Source organism: Myotis lucifugus, unplaced genomic scaffold (assembly GCF_000147115.1).
Source record: "Myotis lucifugus unplaced genomic scaffold, Myoluc2.0 scaffold_19, whole genome shotgun sequence".
Classification (NCBI taxonomy): Eukaryota; Metazoa; Chordata; class Mammalia; order Chiroptera; family Vespertilionidae; genus Myotis; species Myotis lucifugus.
In genome coordinates, this window is record NW_005871067.1 from 8,975,849 (window position 1) to 8,994,552 (window position 18,704).

Genomic DNA, 18,704 nt, shown 5'->3' on the forward strand with positions numbered 1-18,704 from the left:
AGGAAAGAATTAAGAGCCAAGACCAAATCTCTAAGAAAATATTTATTTGGCTAATCACAGAGGCAGAAAAGTAATTCCTAGAAGAAATGGGCTTAGTAAACAAGTTATAGAGGTAAAGGAAGCTTGGGAGTGAGGAAGCTAGTAGTAAGGTGCGGGGGGTGGGGTGGGGGGGTTAGGGAAGGGGAGGAGAAAATGGAGGCACAGGGGTGTTCCTGGGAGGGAGAGCTCACTGGGTCCTCCTTCCTAAGAGTTTTAAGGGTGGAGCTTTGAGAGGAAGATCTAAATAGAATATTCAGCAGTTTTCCAGGTGTGCCCTTTCTGGGTTGTGGTCTCCACTGATTGATTGGCCAGCACCAGGGCAGGGCGTCATTATTCAATGCAGCTGGTCCTTAAGTCAGCTGTGGCTGGTTTTATTGCTAATGTGGACCTACAGCTGAAAAAACTGAGGCCTAGATGTTAACTTTAGGGAGGAAAGGTCACTCTGGGAGTGAGGTCCCACCCTACATTGTCCTTTGCTAGGAATCTGGGGCTTTCTATCTTGGTGACCTTCTGTACCAGGCCCATTGTCTTTGCTCTGTTCATGTCTACCACAGTATTAACAATTAAAGAAATAAGTTCCAAGGGAGAAAAACAAATTTATCAAGAGTAAATCATTTAGCCCTAGCTGTTTTGGCTCAGTGGATAGAGCGGCATCAGACTGAAGGGTCCTGGGTTCGATTCCGGTCAGGGGCATATACCTGGATTGCAGGCTCATCCCCAGTAGGAGACATGCAGGAGGCAGCCGATCAGTGATTCTCTCTTATCATTGATGCTTTTATCTCTCCCTCTCCTTTCCTCTCTGAAATCCATAAACATATGTTTTTTGTTTTTTTAAGGGGTAAATCATTTAGCCCTGGCCAGTTGCTGTGGCAGGGGAGCACATCCCCAGTGCCCAATGGTTAGAGTGTAGGCCTGCACACCAAAGCTTCGGGACTGGATTCCTGGTCAACAGCGTTGGGTTGCAGGTTTGATCCCTAGGCCTGAGACAACCAATCATGTGTCTCTCCCACATCAATGCTTCCCTCCCCCCACCCTCTCTCTTTCTTTCCTCTAAAATATCAATGGAAAAAATATCCTCTGGTGAGGATTAACAAGAGTAAACCATTTAGCTCTCAACAAGTATAACTTGGCCCCAGGTCTGGCCCACTCCCTCTCCACTATACCATTTTCAGATAGGTTGTCTCTGCCTTCACCCACTGCTATCTGGTAGTGCCACTTAATGACACTACTACATGCCAGCTTCACACCTCCATTTCAGGCAGTTTGCGGCAAAATATCTTTTACAATCAGCGTCCTAACGCCACAAATCATGAGGTCGCTCAGGATCAATCTTAATGTACTTAGGACAAAAGTTCTTTGAAACGTTTTAAACAGTGTAGGTTCAGGTTTTTTTTTTAAAGAAGCGCTATCTTGCCACTAGAATTCTGCACAGGCCACCCAAGAAGTAGCGGCGCTCGCCGCCTCCACAGGCCGCTGGACCAGCACCTGCGCAGTCAGTTCTGCCGGCAGCGCTGAGCCCCGCCCCTAGGAGACGCCCCGTCCCCTGGTGAGCCCCAGCGAAAACACCTTTACCATTGGTCTGCGCAGCCGCGCAGGGCGCAGTTCGGGCACCACCGCGGGCCCCGCCCCTTTTCCTGTCGCCTGTCTTTTGAGTCTGGTTTGCGAGGTGACGTTGGAACCCGAGGGTGCGGAAAAGCTGGGTCGTGGACCCCCGCCAGGTCTCAGCACCACGGAGGTGCCGGGTGTTGCCGAGGGCGCGGGGCCGGTTGCCGCCGGTGGTGCGCTCCGCCCCGGGGCCCCAGCCCCTGCGCTGGGCCCGGCCCTGGCTCCAGCCCAAGGCCAGGCTAGGGCCTCGCAGCTCACCTTCCTGGTGATGCGTCCCTCCGGGAGGCAGGAGGAAGCTGCAGCCGACAGCGTCCTGAGGCAGGCTCCTGCCCTGGGGGGCAGTGCCGGGGCGGGCAAGCCTGTTAGGTATCCTTGTGAAGCGGCGGGGGATGGAGAGGAGGAAGCGGGGGAGGACGAAGCCGACCTGCTGGACACTTCGGACCCTCCGGCGGGAGGCGAGAGCACGGCTAGTTTGGAGGACCTGGAGGACGAAGAGACCCACTCCGGGGGCGAGGGCGGCAGCAGGGGAGCCCGGAGGCGGGCCAGCGGCGGGGGCAGCATGTGCAAGACCTGCACTTACGAGGGCTGCAGCGAAACCACGAGCCAGGTGGCCAAGCAACGCAAGCCGTGGATGTGCAAGAAACACCGCAACAAGATGTACAAGGACAAGTACAAAAAGAAGAAAAGTGACCAGGCCCTGAATTGCGGTGGAGCCGCCCCAGCTGGCAGTGCGGGGAACGTCAAACTGGAGGTATTAGACTTTAGCTAGGGTCTTGGGGAGTGAGAGGGGGGGAAAAAGCAACCCCACTCTGTGCAAACCTCATTTCCTGCCCCTGCCCACTGGCCCTGATATGGACCATGTTGCTGTGGCTGGACCTGAGGCTTGAGAGTGAGTGAGTGCTTGCCTTAAAGTTTATGCAAACGTGTGCAAAGCCTTAATAGTTCTGTTGCATCCTTTTGATAGATGAATAAATTTCAATGAAAGTGATGTTGCACATCAGAAAAGATGTAATTTCTAAGGTCTGGGATATGTACTGGAAGGACAGATAGTAAATGACTGATCCGGTTCATCACTAAAGGAGCAGGCAAAGAGACAGGAACCCAGATGAAATTGGTACTTTGGAGAAGGCAATCTCTTACTGTTTTCACTACCCTGTCTATTGTCAGTATCCTGTTTTGAGTATCAAGGTTCTTAGTACTCTGCTCCCTGTACCGCTATACTTAATACCCTATTCTCAGTAAACCCATGCTTAGTCCCCTGTTCTCACTACTTTTTTTTTTTAGTACCTCTGGAGAAAAATAATAAATAATAATGGTGTATAAGCCTCAGAAGATTTTTAGATTGTTTGAATTGAACTGTGTTGACAGTTAAAGTCAGTATGCTGAAGTTGGACTGCTGACTGCAAATCTCCATTCTATCATTTCCTGGCCATGTGCCCTTGAACAGGTTATTAAACACTCTTAAGCTTCAGTTTCTTCATCTGTAAAATGGCTGTTAAAATAGTGCCTAGTTCATAATGTTACTGTGAATATGTGAGGTATTCCATATTGAGTGTTCACACAGTGTCCAGCAGATAGTAAAAGTCAATAAGCCTTAGCTATTATTGGTGTCACTAGAGGCCCGATGCATGAAATTCGTGCAAGAGTAGGCCTTCCTTCCCCTGGCTGCCCGCACTGGCTTCCCTCTGGCACCCGGACCCGGGCTTCCCTGGCTTCTCTGGCAGCCCCGGCTTCGTCTGGAAGGACGGATGTCTGGTCTAATTAGCATATTACTCTTTTATTATTATAGATTATTAGTGGTATTCTTTGAAGTTATTACAGATAAGCAGATACTTCATCCTGTGTGTTTTCCACTACTTCTTCAGTGCAGAGAAAACTTGAATTTTGTTAAAAGTGATTCAGAAAATAACTTTTAAAACTGAAAGCTCTCCTAGAATGTATTTTAAAAGTCTTTCAATTTCTTAGTTTTTGGCTGGACTTGAACAGCTGCCTCATTGCTCACATTTTAGATTTTGTAATTGTTTACAACTGTAATGTTCTAAATATTTCTAATATCTGAAGTCACCAACATGTTGTACTTAATTCACAGATTAGGGTCTTCTGACTTCTCATTCCCTTTTATTCCATTTAGTCCTAATCTGTTTAGAGTAAAAGGACTCCTTTTAGAATTTGATGAAACCTAATGAACCCTTTTCCCAGAAAAATGCACATATGTAGGTATTTAATTTTTCATACACATTCATGGAGTTCAGGATGCCTGTGGATCTTAGGTTTAAAACCTGCCCTATCCATATCCTTGTAAAATGCAATATTTTACCATGTCTCGGATTACAAGGAATTATGGAAATAAACATCTCACTTACTACAGAGTGAAAGTCAGGTAAGGGTGGTCGTTTATCTTTTTGTATATTCCAAAGGTACCCATTCACTTCATAGTTCATTACAGAGAGAGAAGATAATATACTTCTTTTCACTTTTCAAGAAAGACATTATTTACCTGTAACTATTGTCTTTTTTTAAATGGCCCAGCATTTCCACCTACAGTTTGAGGAAAATGTGTAAAAGGTAAATTGATACTGGATTACAGTCTCTCCCCTCACCCCTCCACCCCCACCCCCAAAAAAACAACCTTAATAATGTTCCTTTTCAAAAAAAATTTGGGTGATTTGTTGACGGTAGCCATTCAACAGGTGTGAGGTGATGTTTCATTGCCATTTTAATTTGCATCTCTCTGATAATTAGTGACTTTGAGCATTTTTTCATGTTTCTTGGCCATCTGTACTAGTATGTCCACTTTAGAGAAGTGTCTGTTTAGGTTCTTTGCCCATTTTTAATTGTATTGTTTGTATTCCTTTTGTTAAGTTGTATGAGTTTCTTATATATTTTGGAAATTAACTCTTTATCAGATGTATCATTGGTAAAATACAGTGGGCTCTCTTGTTGTTTTGTTTATGGTTTCTTTTGCTGTGCAGACGCTTTTTACTTTGATGTAGCCCCATTTGTTTATTCTCTCATTGTTTCCCTTGACCTAGGAGATGTATGGACAAACATATCTATGAGAGATGTCTGAGATTTTGGTGCCTATGGTTTCCTCTAGGATTTTTATGGTTTCATGACTTACATTTAAGTCTTTTATCCATTTTGAGTTTATTCTTGTGTATGGTGTAAGTTGGTGGTCTAGTTTTATTTTTTTGCATGTACCTGTCCAATTTTCCCAACACCATTTATTGAAGAGAGTATTTTAATTCCATTGTATGCTCTTGCCTCCTTTGTCAAATATTAATTGAGCATAATGCCTTGGGTTGATTTCTGGGTTCTTTTTCTGTTCCATTGATCTATTTGCCTGTTCAAAAGTGCTGGCAAGGATGTGGAGAAAAGGGAACCCTAATACACACTGGTGGGAATGCAGACTGGTGAAGCCATTGTGGAAATCAGTGATTCCACTTCTGGGAATATATCCCAAGAAACCTGAAAAACCAATCAGAAAGAATATATGCATCCCTATGTTCATAGCAGCACAATTTACAATAGCGAAGATCTGGAAACAGCCCAAGTGCCTGACAGTAGATGAATGGATAAAAAAGCTGTGGTACATTTACACCATGGAATACTATGCAGCTGTAAAAAAGAGACAGCTTGGAAGGCTCTGTAGAATATGATTCTAAGTGAAATAAGCCAGTCAGAGAAAGACAAGTATCACACAGTCTTACTCATATGTGGAATCTAATGAACAAAATTAACTGAACAAAATAGGTCCAGAGACAGAAGCATGGAATAGACTGAGGAATCTCAGAGGGAAGGCAGGGGTGAGGTGTGGTGTGGGGAAAGTTTAGCCAAAGAACTTATATGCATATATGCATAAGCCATGGACACAGACAATAGTGTAGTGAGGGCGGGGGGGGGGGGGGCGGGCGTGCAGGGTATCAATGGGAAAAGAAAAGGGGTCATATGTAATACTTTCAACAATAAAGATAAATTTTTTGAAAAGGTAATCATAAACAGTAATAATAAAAACAAAATGGAAAAATAAACCATAAGATTAAACTTCAAAAATATTACAATTTGGGGATGATTTAGGGATGGTAATTAATTGCTATAAGCAAGAAATAATAGCATACTATACCATTTGTGTTATATTTTCAGACCCTTTACCAGTTGAGATTTCAAGAACTGTATGTCTTTATCTTTATTGAACTGAGTGTAAAGAAAATACCAGTGACAGTCTGGATAGAATAAGAGCCAACTATATAGACTGCTTTAGTAGTAGAGAGGAGGATGGATCATTGTAGGCTGAGACACTCTGGGAAGGCTTTGCAAAAAAAATGGTAGTTTAAGACAGAAAGGGTGGCTACTTATGCTTAATCAGTTACGTTTTGTATGTGCCATACACTGCTAAGCTATAAATGAAACCGCACAATGGGATAGGTACTGTCCTATATAATAAAAGCCTAATATGTTAAGTGTCCGGTCGACTGGTCGCTATGATGTGCACTGACCACCAGGGGGCAGACAGTGGACTGGTCGACTAGTCACTATGATGTGCACTGACCACCAGGGGGCAGACGCTCCGACCAGTAGGTTAGCTTGCTGCTGGGGTCTGGCCGGGACTGAGCGAGACAGGCCGGACATGCCCTGGAGCCCTCCTGTGGTCCCTCCCTAGCTGGCCAACCTCCCGTATCCTTCCTTGGCCCTGATTGTGCACCGATGGGGTCCCTTGGCCTGGCCTGCGCCTTCTCGCAATCCAGGACCCCTCGGATGTCAGAGAGCTGGTTTTGGCCCGATCCCGCAGGCCAGGCCGAGGGACCCACTGGTGCACGAATCCATGCACCGGGTGTCTAGTATTTTACGTATGTGGAAACAGGCACAGAGAGGTAAAGGAACATGGCTTAGATCAGCGGTCACCAAGAGTGGTCCACGGACCACTGGTGGTCCGCAATGTCCAAAAGGTTGGCGACTGCTGGCCTAGATGATAGACAACAAGTACTCAAACCCAAGTACTTGATTCTAGAGCCTTCAGTCTTAACCCATACTGCTTCCCTAGAATTTTGGTAGGTAAAAAGAAAGGCACATTTTAGTAAAGAAACGAAAGTGGGAATATGAAGACACTTTGAAACAACAGCAAGTGGACCATTATAGCTAGAGTAGGATATTTTGTGTGGAAAAAATACATGAAAGATAAATGTGGAAAGAGGGTTTGAAGCCAATTTTTGTATGGTATTGAATGCCAGGCTCTAGGGTTTGGATTTGGAGTCTTTAAATGAAGGTTTCTGTTTAGGGAGTTACTGGGATTCCTACTTTATTGGGGTGGATTAAAGTCAAAAGCCTATAGCTGTATAGACTCTTTAGGGAGATCATTATATAAGGTGTCCCAAAATTCACGCAAGATTTGCAATTGAATTGAATTGCAAATCTTGCTTGAATTTTGGAGCACCCTATAGTAGGAACTCATAGATGATAATGTGGGTCTTCTGCTGTAGTTTGAGCAGCAAGATTAGAAATTAATGTATTTAAATCAGTATTTCTTACACAAATCAAGGTTAAATAAGGAACACATCTATCTATATATCTATATATAAAAGCCTAAGTGACTGGCTGACCATTTGACCAGTCAACTGTCCAGTAGCTATGATGCGCACTGACCACCAGGGGGCAGACACTCAATGCAGGAGCGGAAACTACAGGCATGGAAACATGGAACAGACTGATGAATCTCAGAGGGAAGGGAGGAGAGGAGGAGGGTGTGAAGAGATTAACCAAAGATCTTATATGCATACTAGAGGCCCTGTGCATGGATTCATGTACCGGTGTAGTCCCTCGGCCTGGCTTGCAGGGATTGGGCTGAAACCGGCTCTCCAATATCCCCCGAGGGGTCCTGGATTGTGAGAGGGTGCAGGCCAGGCTGAGGGACCCCACCGGTGCACAAATCCATGCACCGGGCCTCTAGTGTATATATATATAATAGTTCATGTATCTAAAAATTGTGCTATGTGAGAGACACATGAACAGGGGATAAAAGAATTAACCTGTAGGGTTGTAATCATTTAATATCTAAAAGGCTATCATATCAAAGAGGCAGTAGATTTATTTTGCGTAGTTCTGAAGAAACTAGGACTTAGGAGAAAATCACAAGAGTTATGTTATTTCAGTTGAACCTAAGTAAAAGCCACCTAAATGTTAGAGCTTTTCAAAACCAAATGGGTTGCCTCAAAAGTTGGTTAAGCTTCTTAGGACAAAAAGCATTCAAAATCTTTGAAAAGGGAATTTCAATATTTATAAAAGTTTGGACTATACAATTCAAGGTTATTTCCACTACAACCTTCTATGATTTTGTGATATTAACATTCTGAATTCACATAGTACTTTGTCAGGGGTTATCCAGAATACAGGATACTCTGCCATCAAGTCAATTTCAGCATTCCATTTCTTGTGCATATAAAAACATGTTTCTTACCAAGAATTGTCTGACGCCACGTGGGTTTCTAAACTGATGTTCTTTGCAGATTTTTGTGAACATTTGAATGACTTAAATGTTAAATTACAAGGAACTGGCAAGACACTTGATGCTATGTTTGGTTACTTAAAGGCTTTTGAAAAGAAACTGGAAGTTTTTAAGAGGGATGTGGATGGTGAGAGATTTAGATATTTCCCAAACCTCAAGAGGCACATCAAAGACCTCCCAAGAGATGACAGAACAGACTGTCAAAGCCTTCAAAAGCTGTTTTTAAACATCATCGAGTCAACTATTGAGCAGTTCTTCTCAAGATGTGCGAAATTCAGAGAACTGGAAGAGACAGCAAAATTCATGAGGTTTCCAGACAGCATGAAACTGGAGGAACTAAACTTACAAATGTTTTCATGGATAGACATGGCTGACTTTGAAATGCAGTAGATTGAATTTCAGAGTAGCTCAATTTGGAAGCAGAAATTTATTGTCCTTAGAGTTGACTTGGAAAACATTGAAAAAAAGCGATTAGAGACAGTACCAGAGAGAAGTGTCGAAAACGAACTATTGAGGACTTGGAATGCCATTCCAGAAAATTTTTTCTGTTTAAAAAACTTTGCAACAGCGTTACTCTCCATGTTTTCATCCACATACACTTGTGAATCTTTGTTTTCAGTGATGAATTTTGTTAAGTATCGTAATAGGAGTAGCCTGACGGATGAAAGTGGTGGATGAAAGTAGTAGCTCGTGCATATCTCTGAAGGTCACGAAATATAAACCTGATGTAAAATCTCTGTCATCAGTGATGCAACAGCAAAAGTCCCACTGATATTATCAAGCAGAGTCATAAAGTTTCCTGTCGGACTATCAGTGTACATGTATACATTAAAAAATAAATGTATTTTTATCATCATATATTGTGTTTTTGTTGCTCGAATGAATTTTATTATTTCTTCAAGGTTCTTCACATACGTACACCTTAAGAGATATCAAGTAGGCGTAACATGTTCTCAAAAAATTAGGGTTGGCACGCAGAAGAATTTTGAGTCAGAGATTTTGCTGGTTTTGGCATGCACTCACAAAAAGGTTGCCCACCCCTGTTATATAGGATGATTAACCAATGTTTTCCCAATAAGTTTAATGAAAAAAAAATTAGTACCATAGATAAAGTTAACCCTTTAAGGAAAGAGGAAGGGAGAAGTTACTTTTGCTTTTCCTGGGTATTAGAATACTCTTTTTATAGTTATTTTTTTGTTTTTACATTTTGAAGCCTAAATTGTTTAGGGATTGAACATTTTTAAAAAATCCAGAATGTGTTCATTGGGATGGTACCCCACTCTTCTTGATTCGAGGTGCTTTTAGTGCTGCTTCCTTCTGAAGGAGCATCCTTCTGTAAGCCTTGCTTTTTCTCTTGTAGGCTGACAGAGACCAGTGGAGCAATCAACACACAAAACTACTGTTTGTGTATAGCTAAAGACAGGGGTGATTTTAAAGTATCCTGGGCATTTCACATCCATGAAGTAATTATTGGGGCTCTGCACCAGGGACTTACTGTGTTTCCTCCTCTCCTCTTCTGGAAAGGGATAAAGGAGTTCATTAGCGAGAGGCATATTGTCATGGGGAGGTTGTCACCACCAGAAAAGGGGGGATTGAACATTTTAAAAACAGGTTGGTAAACTTCTCATAATGAAAAAAGTAAGGGATATTCTAATAGACAATTCAGAGGCCAGTAGAGTAAAGCCCAAGAGAAAAAAACACAAAACAGTTTTGATAACCTAAATGAAGAGCAAAGAGATAGGTAAACTCACAGTAGGCATGACTATACAATAAGACATTTATAGTTTTATATTTGTTTAGTCAGAATTTTTGGATGTGGTCCATACTATATCATGTATTGAGAATGTTTGAGTCAACTAGAACAATACACCGTATTTTGTTATGCCAGGAAAATTTATGTGTTTAAGATTCTATCAAATAACTATGGGTACATATTTGGTAGGAAGTGCTACTGGTTTTGTTTGGGTAATGATGTCATAATGTAATTTTAGGACTCACCTATTTTGTTTATGCTAGTGTTTCCAAAACCAGTTTGTCATTTTCTCCTTATTCTCCTTAAAACTTTCAAATTTTGAAAGCTTTGTCTGTCAGTTGTTGCTTTAAGCAATATTTTACTGCCTCCCCCCTTATTTTTTGTTGTTATTTGGACAGAGAAGTGCCAGTTAGAACGTCTAATATGTAAGTTGCCTTTGAGTTCATATATTCAATCCAAAGGCAGGCAGACTTTGTTTTGGCCTGGATAGCTTTCTATGAAGAGAATGTTCAATTTGTACTAGGCATTTTTTATAAGATTGACAATAGCTCACAAGTAACTCTTTGTACCCCTCCCCACCGCTTCTGCCCCACTATTAATTTTAAGACCCTTAAAGATACTGAAGATCCCAGGTTTGAAATCCTAGAGGGAGAGGGAGTGAGGAGTGTTACATTAACTTAATTGTCAACATTTTGCCTATTACTTGTCCAGGTACTGGACAAAAAGGAAGAGAATCAAAGACCTGTTTACTTCATCATTGAAATGGCTGTAATCATGAATTACTTTGGTAAATGTTAATCCTATTTGCATTTTTATAATTTATTCCAGGAAAGTGCAGATAGCATTCTCTCAATTGTTAAACAAAGAACAGGAGCTTTGGGGGATCGTCCTGCAAGACCTACACTTTTAGAGCAAGTGTTAAATCAAAAAAGATTGGTAAGTATCTGTTTTAAAGTAATTACAAATCTATTAACAAAAGTTGTTTGTTATAAATGGAAAGTTTAGATTTTTAAAATTGTTAGACTGTTCATCAGAATTGTGCCTCTACCTGAATGCTCATAATGCTCTCCCAAGAGTATATGAGCGGGAATTTTATTTTTAAGTTCTTTTGTTGTTGTTTTTGTTTGTTTGTTTGTTTGTTTGTTTTAGAGAGAGACAGACAAAGGAAGGGAGGTGGGGGAGAGAGAGAAAAATCAAGACATCGATTGGCCCACTCCTGTACACCCTCTACTGGGAATGGAGCCTGAAATCCAGGCATGTGCCCTGACGGAATGGAACCCACGACCTCTCAGTGCATGGCTGAGCAGGAATACTTTTAATCCTATATCTTAATTGCCTAAGCCTGGATATCTGAGCAAGCTGGGATTTTAAAAATAGACTTCTTATACTGAATTCTGGGGTTTGTGGAATAATGCTTTAACGGTGTTGAAATATAATTATACCAATATTTAATAAGGATCTCTATTATAAATTTTGATAGAAGATATCAGAACTCAGGAGAGATTACTCAATAAATACTGGAATAATTGGATAATAACTTGAGGACAAAAAGAAAAGACACTGTAAATGGAAATAAATTCCTGATAAAGATTTTTTTTAATTAAAAAAAAATAGAATTAGGACTTTATCTCAAAAATCTGAAATGGAAGCTCTGGCCCTTGTGGGTGTTGTCCCGTGCACAGAAAGATTGCCAGTTCGATTTCCTGTTAGGGCACATGCCTGGGTTTCGGGCTCAATCCCCAGTATGGGGCATGCAGGAGGCAGCCTATCTATGTTCAGTTCTCACATAGATGTTTCTCTCTCCCTCTCCCTTCCTCTCACAAAAAAGACTAGTAAGGATCTGCTTTTAACACTTGGGTTGCGGAAACGAGTTAAGTCGGCTCGCGTGAATTGCGCGTACTCCGCGGGAGCCGTCTTAAAACTCGGTTTATATAGATTTGCGGTGGAGTGCGGGAAACGTGTAAACTCGGGCCGATTGTAACTGCGTATTACCAAATATTTCATTTCAATCGAACCCATACTTCAAAAGATATAGGCATTTTAACGCGCCATCTTATATTTTGGCGGGAAAGGATCTGCTTTTAAATAGTTATAAAAATCAATAAAAATATTTTTTAAAAATCTGGAATGGGAATTTTTTAGTTTAAAAGAGAGACAAAATTTCAAAGAGAACATTATAAATTTGACTACATAAAAAATGCTAAAGTAAAAAATGGTGATAAAAATAACAATGCACTAAAGTAAAAAATGGTGGTAAAAATAAAAATGCATACTTAAATAAGGAAAATTATCTGTAGCAAATATAAAAAAACGGTTAGCATTTTTGTTATGTGAAATATAAGTTGCTGAGGAAAATATTTGGCTTCAGTACATTGCAAAAGATATAACAAGAAGGAAAAAGCAGAATTTCTCCCATTAACTTATATACAAAGGTATACAGCAGCGGTTCTCAACCTGTGGGTTGCGACCCCTTTGGCGGTTGAACGACCCTTTCACAGGAGTTGCCTAAGACCATCCTGCATATTAGATATTTACATTACAATTCATAACAGTAGCAACATTACAGTTATGAAGTAGCAACGAAAATAATTTTATGGTTGGGTCACAACATGAGGAACTGTATTTAAAGGGCCAGAAGGTTGAGAACCACTGGTATACAGTAATGCAATATTGATAATACAATAAACCATAACCATAAGTAGAAACAATTTAAATGATAACACAGTGATGTTGAGGGTTCCATGAAATGGGCAGTCTAATTTTGTTCTGTTGATGGCATCATATATTGGCACAATGCTTCTAGAAAGCAGTTGAACACTATGTATCAGGAGTCTTTAAAATGGGCATCCTCTTTGACTCAGAAATCATATTTATTGTAAAGACGTTCACAGAAAATAAACCCTAAATATGGATAAAGTTAAGCATAAAGATATTGCCAGAAATGTATTTATCATAAATAGTAAAATATTTATCATAGTAAAATACTATCTAATAAAAGACAAAAAGGGTAATTAACTGTACCTCTGCTACGCTTCCCATTGGCTAGTCAGGGCAATATGCAAATTAACTGCCAACAAAGATGGCGGCCGGCAGCCACGCAGCTGAAGTGAGCAGGAGGCTTGCTTGCTCCAGTGATGGAGGAAGCCAAGGTTCCCCGCCTGCCACGGCCCAGCTCTGAGCCCGAAAGCAACAATGTTTCAATTATAGAAGCTAAACAAACCCCAGATACCTGCTTTCAGCCGGCCGCGGCCTCAGAGCTGGGAGCGCCAGTGACGGCAACAATGTTTCAATTATAGAAGGTAAATAAATCCCAGAAAGAAAAAAAAAACAGAAAAAAAAGGAGAGGCTGGGAGCTTCAGTCGCGGCCAGCCTGAAAACGACCCTCAGCCCCTCACCCAGACTGGCCAGGCACCCCAGTGGGGACCCCCATCCTAAAGGGGGTGTGACCAGCTGCAAACAGCCATCAGCCTCTCACCCAGGCTGGCCAGGCACCCAAGCGGGACCCCCACCCTGATTTGGGACACCCTTCAAGGCAAACCAGCCGGCCCCCACCTGTGCACCAGGCCTCTATCCTATATAGTAAAAGGGTAACATGCAAACTGACCCTAAAAGCAGAAAGACTGGGAATGACTAGTCACTATGACACACACTGACCACCAGGCGGCAGACGCTCAATGCAGGAGCTGCCCTCTGGTGGTCAATCGCTCCCACTTGGGGGAGCTCTGCTCAGCCACAAGCCAGGCTGATGGCTGCCAGTACAGCGGTGGTGGTGGGAGCCTCTCCTGCCTCCTCAGCAGCGCTAAGGATGTCCGACTGCAGCTTAGGTCTGCTCCCCGCTGGCAAGTGGACATCCCCCGAGGGCTGCTGGGCTGCCAGAGGGATGTCTGACTGTCATCTTAGGCCCAATCTCTCGGGGAGCAGGCCTAAGCCAGCAGGTGGTCATCCCCTGAGTGGTCCCAGACTGTGAGAGGGCACAGGCCAGGCTGAGGGACCCCCACCCCCGAGTGCACAAATTTTTGTGCACCAGGCCTCTAGTAGTAGTATAAACAACCTAAATGCTCAACAGTTTCATAACAATTAAGAAGACTGATGTACATTTATTTAATAAAATGTTGGGTAGTTTTTACAACTAAATTTTAAATAAAACTAATAAATAGAAAATGTACTGTGCTATAATGTTAAATTTTAAAATTAGTATTTAATGATAGTATTTCTATTTTATCTTTTCAGTTTATCTTTTTCAATTTATTGGAGCCAGAGTTTTATTTTTTCATCAATTTTATTATAACAAAAACATATTAACCATAGTCTATTATATTTGTTACTAGAGGCCCAGTGCATGAAATTTGTGCACGGGCGGGGGGGTCCCCTCAGCCCAGCCTGCACCCTCTCCAATCCGGGACCTCTCGGGGGATGTCTGACTGCCGGGATTGGGCCTAAACTGGCAGTCAGAAATCCCTCTCACAATCCGGACCGCTGGCTCCTAACTGCTCACCTGCCTGCCTGCCTGATCGCCCCTAACTGCCCCCCCTGCCAGCCTGATCACCCCTAACCACCTCTACCTGCCGGCCTGGTTGCCCCAAACTGCCCCGCCCCCGCTGGCCTGGTCACCCCTTACTGCCTCCCCTGCTGGCCTGGTTGCCCCCAACTGCCCCCCCACCGGCCTGGTCGCCCCTTATTGCCCCCCCTGCCAGCCTGGTCGTCCCCAAATGCCCCCCCCCCCCCCCAGCCTGGTCGCCCCTCAGGGCCCTCCTGCTGGCGTGGTCGCCCCATGCAGCCTGCTGTTCAGTCGTTTGGTCATCCCCACTAACCCCCCTGCCGGCCTTGTCGCCCCACGCAGCCTGCTGTTTGGTCGTCCATCTGGTTGTTTCGGTCGTGATGGCCCCTGGCTTTTTATATATTAGGATATGATTACAACTGTATTTTATTTTTTTTATTATTATTATTATTTTTTTAAAATATATTTTATTGATTTTTTACAGAGAGGAAGGGAAAGAGATAGAGAGTTAGAAACATCGATGAGAGAGAAACATCGATCAGCTGCCTCCTGTACATCTCCCACTGGGGATGTGCCCGCAACCCAGGTACATGCCCTTGACCGGAATCGAACCTGGGACCTTTCAGTCCGCAGGCCGACACTCTATCCACTGAGCCAAACCGGTTTCGGCTACAACTGTATTTTAAAATGAAACATGTACAAAAAGTATTGGCTGTTTTAAAGCAGTTGTATTCTTTCTTTTCAGAAATTTTGGTAATCTACCCATCATTACACACATACCTATATTTAAACACACACACACCAAATAACACACACATAATTTTTTATTTCTTCAGAAAGACTTAGTAGGTTCATGGGAGAAATTTGAGTTCCAATACCAGTCTTAAATGTATTTGCAAAGTGTCATTTAACTGCCATTTTCACATGTGGCCTCTTTTCATTTTCCTTGCTCTAATCCTGGGTCAGTGCTATTGGCTATTTACTCTTACGTTTTATAGAGAATATATATGCTGGCATCTATAATAATAAAAGAGTAATATGCAAATTGACCCAACGGCCGCCCGGACAACCTTCCAGGCAACCTTCCAGATGAAGCCGGGGCTGCGAGGGCCTACTCTTGCATGAATTTCATGCATCGGGCCTCTATATCATATAAAACATTTCCGCCGAAGCCGGTTTGGCTCAGTGGATAGAGCATCGGCCTGCGGACTGAAGGGTCCCAGGTTCGATTCTGGTCAGGGGCATGTACCTTGGTTTCGGGCACATCCCCAGTGGGAGATGTGCAGGAGGCAGCTGATCGATGTTTCTCTCTCATCGATGTTTCTAACTCTCTATCTCTCTCCCTTCCTATCTGTGAAGAATCAATAAAAATATATTTTAAAAAAACAAAACAAACAAACAAACAAAAAAAAACATTTCCTTTGTGTACAAAGTCACCAATAAGATCAAGTTTTACCCACTGTTTTTAGATTTTAGTATTTTGATGTATGACATCAAATTTTATTACTTTACCGTTTAAATGCAGTGTATAAGATGCAAACACTAATTTAGGCATGTTTTGTTTTCTAAGCATATTGTATCTTGTGTAGGGACATAGCAGTAATGTCATAGCATGTTTACAGTCTAATCCCATAAAAATAATGCTATTAATAAGTATGTTTTTTTTCTTTTTAAGTCATTATTAAGAAGCCCAGAAGTGGTGCAGTTTTTACAGAAACAACAACAGCTATTAAATCAGCAAGTTTTGGAGCAAAGACAACAACAGTTTTCAGGAACATCAGTGTGAGGAAATTTATTAAGAAGCTCTACATGTTTTTTTTATCTTATTGTAGTAGACAAAAATATTTTTATACTAAGATAAGTGGGGTAAGATATGCCAGAACATAAGCAGTTATTTTCCTGTAAATATATGTGTGCATTTGGGGATAAATAGGGATTGCACTTTATGCAACTGATTCTTTCAGATCATCATAAATTTGAAGAAATCAGCTTATCTTTTCAAAATAACATTTAATTACAATGTGTTTTTAACAAAATGTTCTTCTGTCTTTGTTACTGAAGATTTTGAAGCAGTTACTTTCTGTGAAAGTTATGAAGTTTTAATTGACATTAATCTTGGATCTCACTCAGTGGTTTTCATCAAGGGGCAGTTGGAAATGTTATGGGTATGTTTCACAGTGACTGTGAAACCTGCTGGCTTTTAGTGAATGAGCCAGGAATGCTACATGTTCTGCAGTATTTGGAATGGCCCTCTTAAGAAACACTGATAGCTACCTGTGATGAAAAAATGTGCTGGGGCACTTTTTGCAGTTAAGACTGAAGCTGTCAAAGAGGTAAGCATACTTTATATCTGTAGGGAAAGTTAAATTGTTAAATATCTGTGAAATTAGGGTATATATCTGTTTTTAGTAATGTGCTAGTGAAACCTGAGAGGGATTAACAGTACACTGGAATGAATGCACCTCCACAAGTTCGCTTCTCTTTTTCATGTTACCTGTTAGTGTTGATCTCTTTTAAAGCAGACACTGTTGTGTGTTGAATTTGTGAACAGTATAGATGTAGTTCACCCTACCAGTGCCAGGACAAAATTATTTTTTTAATACTCATGTATTTTTCAAAAAGAGATCCTGAAAATAATAACATTCCAACATTTTGTCAATGTTTTTAAAAATTGAGCTATATTTAAGACTCTGTTATTCCTAAATAATGTTCAAAGAATGACGCTAATATATATAGTTACTTTTTTCTTATATTTTTTTCCTAGGAAAACTTTTAAAAGGCAAACCTATCAATAAGAGTAACAAATTACAGTATGTCCAGTGTTAGAACAATAAATGTAGGTGTCTCAAGTTTAACTGCAAAAATGTGTTAGTTTCTTGGTTTTTAAGCTCTGAAATAGATAAGTTAAACTGAGTCATAGCTGTACCAAGAAGTACTTAAGGAGAGAAAGAATCTTTTTGTTCATTTTTATATGCTTTAGACTTGCATATCTGTGCAAAAACACTTTTACCAAAATTATTCATTAAAGTTCACTTGTTGACCTTTGAGTTGTCTGATTCACTTACTCTATTCTGTAGTTGCTTCAGACTGGATACAGAGGAATTAATTTGCATTTGTAATTAACTGTTACTTGTTCTCTAGCTTATGGTGTTGGGAGCTTTATTGAATCCCTATAGGGCCATGGTTGGCAAACTGCGGCTCACGAGCCACATGCGGCTCTTTGGCCCCTTGAGTGTGGCTCTTCCTAAGCCTTAGGAGTACCCTAATTAAGTTAATAACAATGTACCTACCTATATAGTTTAAGTTTAAAAAGTTTGGCTCTCAAAAGAAATTTCAGTCGTTGTACTGTTGATATTTGGCTCTGTTGACTAATGAGTTTGCCGACCACTGCATAGGGTAAGTTAACTTTTATGTGGGAAAAAAGTCAACTGTGCTTTTATAAATGGAATAGGAAGAATAGGAAAGGATGGAACGGGGCCAGTGAGAACTGAATTAAAACAAAAGGGATTTCATGTAATACTGAGAGGAGTGAGAAGCAGAATTAGGTAAATAGGGTACCGGGTGGAAGAAGGAGGAATCGTGGAGCTAGCTGAAACCACAAAATGTTTTGCAGAATAACAAGATAGCAGAAAAATAGGATGTTCTGAGACAAGGATGTTTTTCTTACAAGTGCAAAATAAAATGTTGCAAAACGGCCAGGAACCAATCAGCGGCACAGATAGACAAAGAATGGGCCTTTAGCAGATACAAGGGGAAGAGCAGAATGTTTTGGCAGCATCCCATTTGGATCCCCTCCCTGAGCAGCGAGCCTGTGTTTGCTTGCAGTAAACTCCTGCCTTGTTTGAACTCCTCTCTTCCATGGATTCATTCTTCAATTCCGTGAAACCTGACCCTGGGAAGAATTCCTGCTCTCCGGTTCTGGTATCAATATCATATGATCTCACTTACATGTAAAACCTAATGAACAGAATAAACTGACGAACAAAATAGGTCCAGAGACATGGATTCATGTAGCAGACTGACAGATCTCAGAGGGAAGGGGGTGGGAAGAGATTAACTAAAGAATTTATATGCATATATACATAGCCTATGGACACAGACAGTAATGCAATGAGAACCTGAGTTGGGGTGGGCAGGGTTGGGTGGAGGAGAGGAGTTGGGAGACATCTGTAATACTGTCCACAATAAAATGTAAATTTAAAAATTTATATAGATTTCCATCTTAAAGGGATTGAACTTTTATAGGTCAATGAAACAATTAGGTTTTTATTTATTTGAGTTAGATTTATTGTACTATGTCCCCAATTTTT

The 18,704-nt window shown here is 41.4% G+C and overlaps 2 protein-coding genes across 2 annotated transcripts; one reads left to right on the top strand and one right to left on the bottom strand.

Annotated features, from left to right (window-relative positions):
- The first annotated feature begins 1,669 nt into the window (after positions 1-1,669).
- Positions 1,670-18,240, top strand: RFXAP (regulatory factor X associated protein). The gene is made up of 4 exons (XM_023751251.1): positions 1,670-2,395; positions 10,725-10,832; positions 16,070-16,176; positions 16,456-18,240. Exons 1-4 carry the CDS (start codon positions 1,913-1,915, stop codon positions 16,460-16,462), a joined length of 705 nt encoding a protein of 234 aa, XP_023607019.1. The 5' UTR covers positions 1,670-1,912; the 3' UTR covers positions 16,463-18,240.
- On the bottom strand, positions 9,385-9,709 carry LOC102428028 (40S ribosomal protein S27-like). The gene has a single exon (XM_023751252.1). It carries the CDS (start codon positions 9,694-9,696, stop codon positions 9,445-9,447), a length of 252 nt encoding a protein of 83 aa, XP_023607020.1. The 5' UTR covers positions 9,697-9,709; the 3' UTR covers positions 9,385-9,444.
- Positions 18,241-18,704: the final 464 nt, after the last annotated feature.

Bases quoted from the DNA above. Each gene is read 5' to 3' on its own strand.
- LOC102428028 (XM_023751252.1), bottom strand. From the start codon at position 9,696: ATGCCTCTCGCTAATGAACTCCTTTATCCCTTTCCAGAAGAGGAGAGG.
- RFXAP (XM_023751251.1), top strand. From the start codon at position 1,913: ATGCGTCCCTCCGGGAGGCAGGAGGAAGCTGCAGCCGACAGCGTCCTG. The intron at 2,396-10,724 runs GTATTAGACTTT...AATTTATTCCAG, and splicing joins CGGGGAACGTCAAACTGGAG to GAAAGTGCAGATAGCATTCT. The intron at 10,833-16,069 runs GTAAGTATCTGT...TTTCTTTTTAAG, and splicing joins TGTTAAATCAAAAAAGATTG to TCATTATTAAGAAGCCCAGA.